General features: G+C 32.9%; 1 protein-coding gene across 1 annotated transcript; it reads right to left on the reverse strand.

Moving 5' to 3' along the window:
* Positions 1–635: 635 nt before the first annotated feature.
* On the reverse strand, positions 636–2,148 carry LOC118056975 (AAA-ATPase ASD, mitochondrial). Its single transcript, XM_035069429.2, has one exon. It carries the CDS (start codon positions 2,088–2,090, stop codon positions 636–638), a length of 1,455 nt encoding a protein of 484 aa, XP_034925320.1. The 5' UTR covers positions 2,091–2,148.
* Positions 2,149–4,261: the final 2,113 nt, after the last annotated feature.

The following is a 4,261-nucleotide window of genomic DNA, read 5'->3' on the forward strand; positions in this document are numbered from 1 at the left end:
CCTCATTTATCTATCTCTTTAAGTCCCGAGTTTCTATTACTTATCGAGGTCTTTTTATCCTTTTACAGGGGAGTTTACGGGGGAGTTTACAGAGATGCTTCCCTAGAGATACTTCAATCGCAGAGAACTAATGATTTGAGATAAGCCATCGGAGATATAACTGGCTAGGAGATTTTGGAGATGCCCTTGTAAGTGATTCTGATTTTCTGGACTAGCAGAAGTTGAGGATTTTAACAGAGGAAAGTGACTAACGAAGAAATAACCATAAAAGATAGCATTAAGGTAAACTACTACATCTTTAATCAAGCTTGAAGTGGTTTAATCATGCTAGAAGACTGTTGATATGGATATCACCATTGTTGCGATAATCTTTACAGTCATTAAAATCATAGAAATGTGATTATTCTGTCTCAAGAGACCAAGCTTCTTCAATCCCAAATACTGCAGAGCTGACCTTCAGTGGCTGAAGCCCTCCTGCTTATTTTCTTTGTTATCCAGTTCTCCATTTCCATTTTCACAGAAACCATTGTCTTTTACTTTCTTCTTTGCATTCTCTGCAGCTGACGAATCCTTCTCTTTTGCTTCTTCTGCAGCTTTTGCTTTCTCTTTTGCTTCTTCTTCAGCTTTTGCCTTTCTCAGCTTTTGCTCTCTTTCTCTTTTGCTTCCTCTTCTGCTTTCAATCTAGCGCTCTCCTTCTCCTTTTCTTTTGCTTCTTCTTCTGCTTTCAATATAGCGTCCTCTTTCGCCTTCTCGAGTGCTCCTATGAGGCCCTCCAAGCAAACCGTGGCGTCTCCAGAAATAGTCTTTGGCATCAAATGCTCTGCTACTTCAGCAGGAGTCATTTTGGTTTCCCCCAACAACTCCTGGATTCTGGCAAACAAATGGTGTGAATCAAGTCGAAGGTAGTTCTTCGCCAAAACCTGGAATGCTTCGAAGCTACAATAGGACAATTCTATGTGCTTGTCCATCCTTCCTTTCCTGATGAGAGCTGGATCAAGTTTCTCCACAAAATTAGTCGTGAAAACAATCAGTCTTTCTCCTCTGCAAGCTGACCAGAGTCCATCAACAAAATTCAAAATCCCAGAAAGAGTGACCTGACTCTGTTTGCTATCTTCTTCCTTGGGCAGCTTCGGCTTTGGATCCTTCTCGTCTCTCTCCCCCTCTTCCTCCTTCTTCTTCTTCCTTTGACCGGTTAGGTCAAGAGAACAGTCAATATCCTCAATCACAATAATGGACCTGGTTGTTGTCTCGATCAGTAGCTTTCTCAACTCAGTGTTGTCCTTCACAGCAGTCAGTTCAAGATCATATATATCGTAGTTCAAAAGATTGGCCATGGCTGCAATCATAGTTGATTTACCAGTCCCTGGTGGACCGAAAAGCAGATACCCTCGCTTCCAGGCCCTTCCAATTCTTGCATAGAAGTCTTCAGCCTTGCTGAATATGACAAGATCATCAACGATTTCCTGCTTCCTCTCTGCCTCCATTGCAAGCGTCTCGAAACTAGCCGGATGCTGAAACACCACATGCCTCCAGTACGATCCACTGTTAGTGTAAAGCTTCCTCTGACGATTCCTCACCTTGATTTCATTACCCTCTTTCAAGACATGATTCAAGTAATCCCCGAGGATGAGTTGCCGGTGTCTTTTATGGAAAGTGAGCTTGTAGTACTTCTTCTCATCCGTTACGGGATAGAAAGAAACAGATGGCGACTTGGAAATATGTTTCCCTGAAGCCCACCTAAGTTTGACTCCCTGGAATTCATCCCCAACCTCTTCATAATCATCCATGCTAAGAACAACCGACTGGCTGTTCTTGACAACATCAGCCTTCAGCCGCTTTGCTTGCGTAGATGAACGAGAACCAAGATAGTTCTCAATGGCAGAGTAAGCTTCACTACGCATGAACCGGTCGCCGGTGAATTCATTGAAGCTAATTTGAATGTAAGGGTAAACGAAAGTGAAGGCCCTTTTGGAGTATTTATCAAAATATTCTTGTACACTATACGGACAATATTGCTTGAACATGGCCCAAGCAAACATAACACTTGCAATCACAGAACCTACTTGAGTAAACATATCTGCTGGATTCATTTCTTTTGTCTGTTCGATTCTCCTCCTCCTCCTCCTCTTTCCTCTCCACTTGTGCAAGAACTTTATAGCCCGGCAAGCGGAGATAGCTAATCTTATTGGCTAAGTCATCAGGGTCACAGGTGACGCATGCATGCTTGTCCTGCAAGACTGCATGTATAGTGGCTTTCCTGGCAGACAATCTATAGTCAACTTCGTCTTTTCCTAGATAGTTCCTACAAGCAAGCTGACGCCAGAGGACTTCTGGGACCATGGTTTTGTCTTTTCCGATACAGTTTGGACGGTGGTGTACATTACCGCTCAACCATAGATATTTGACAGATATTACAGGCTGTTTATTTTTTTTATTTTAAATGTGTTTTTAAAAAATAATAAAATGTTTTATTTTAAATTAATATTTTTTTTAATATTTTTAAATTTTAATGGGTTGATATTAAAAAATGAAAACATAACTTTAAAAGGCCAAGTCTCTCATGAAATTCATGTTTTAAGCTTCAATGAAAAATACATTAATTCAGTGAAATTTTTTAATTTAAAAAATTTAATTAACTACCAAGTTATTTTTTAAAAAATATATTATTTTAATAAAAATAATTAATTTAGGTTAATTTGGATCCTCTTTTTATATTTGTCTCTCTGTTATTACAATAATGACCTTAACGTTTGTTTAATCCTACTGGTCAAGATGGAAATAAATTTCCTCCATGACTTTTAATAAATTTTAACTTACTTTCTGGTTGTTGTATGTATTAAGTTTAGAGTAATTCTTACTATTTGATATTAAAAAATATTTTAAGCAAAAGATAATAAAATTATTTTTTGTTACAAGATGCACGATATTATAATTTCTAGATTAAGAGAAAACAGTATAGTTTTAACCCAAGTTCCAAATTAGAGTGGAAATATTATTTTAATTCAAAATATATATAAAAAAATGAAATTATCATTTATTTTTGTTAAATAATATATATTATTTATTTATTTATTTATTAAAATAAAATAATATTTCCAACTTAACCTATATATAAATTCTTTGTATTTAGATTAAAGTATGAAGAAAAATATAAATCAATTGAGGAGAATTCTTATCTTTTTTTCTTTCATTTTCGTATTTATTTTTATAATAATTGAGTTGTTTAAACACTTTTAATAATCATCACAGTAATTATAGAACATAATTTATTTTAAGAAATCCAAATTTATTTTATTTTGAATCAAATATAAAATGACTTAGATGTGTATCTTTTTCCTTTGATAGCTTTATATATATATATATATTATTTTAATTGCAAGTTCCTCGGGCAGGTGGAAATTTCTCAGCAGCAGTTGAATATTTATTTAATTTGGGGCAGTTGGGAATTTTGAACAATAGATACGTTGTCTTCTCCTGCGCTACGAAGCAGCCCTGGACCATTGGATGAGTTATTTTATTTATTAAAAAAACACAACTAGGGCATTTTTTATTTTATTATAAAGAATATTTTGGTTCAACTTATACATTAATTAAAATTACATTCTCTCGAGCATTCAAATAAATTTAATAAGATTGAATATATATTTTTAACCATTAAATTAACTTTTAAAAATAAATATAACCAACATTACATTATTATTTTTATTATATCATAATATGTTAATAATTTAGTTAATTTTTTATATAAATTTCCACTCGCCCTAAAATTTATAAGATCTAAACCATTATTAATCTCTAAAAAATAAATCTAGAATCTAATTAGCTGAGCTATACCCCTTATCTTATATTATTAATAGTTCAATTATTAGTAGCTAACTAGATGGCTAGTCTACACTATGAGGTGAAAATTATAATAAAAAGCACCAGAAGGACCAGTTTTTAACCCCCTCAAAATAAGCAATAATTTTACTTCAATAATTTCTTAATTAATTATTTATGGTTCTTTTTTCAAAAGGATGTTAATTTCAATAGTACAATGTAAACATTCGTTTTTCTTTTATATATATATATATATATATATATTACAAGAAGCATGATATTATCATTTCTAGATTAAGAAAAAACTTTAAGGGGTTATTTTTTTGTTTGGTTTGATTTTTATTTTTTTAAAAAAAAATTATTTTATTTAAAAAAAATGTTAAATTAATTTGTTTATATTCTTTTAATGTATTGATTTAAAAAAAATTATTTTAATATATTT

Source organism: Populus alba, chromosome 19, assembly GCF_005239225.2.
Source record: "Populus alba chromosome 19, ASM523922v2, whole genome shotgun sequence".
Taxonomy (NCBI): Eukaryota; Viridiplantae; Streptophyta; class Magnoliopsida; order Malpighiales; family Salicaceae; genus Populus; species Populus alba.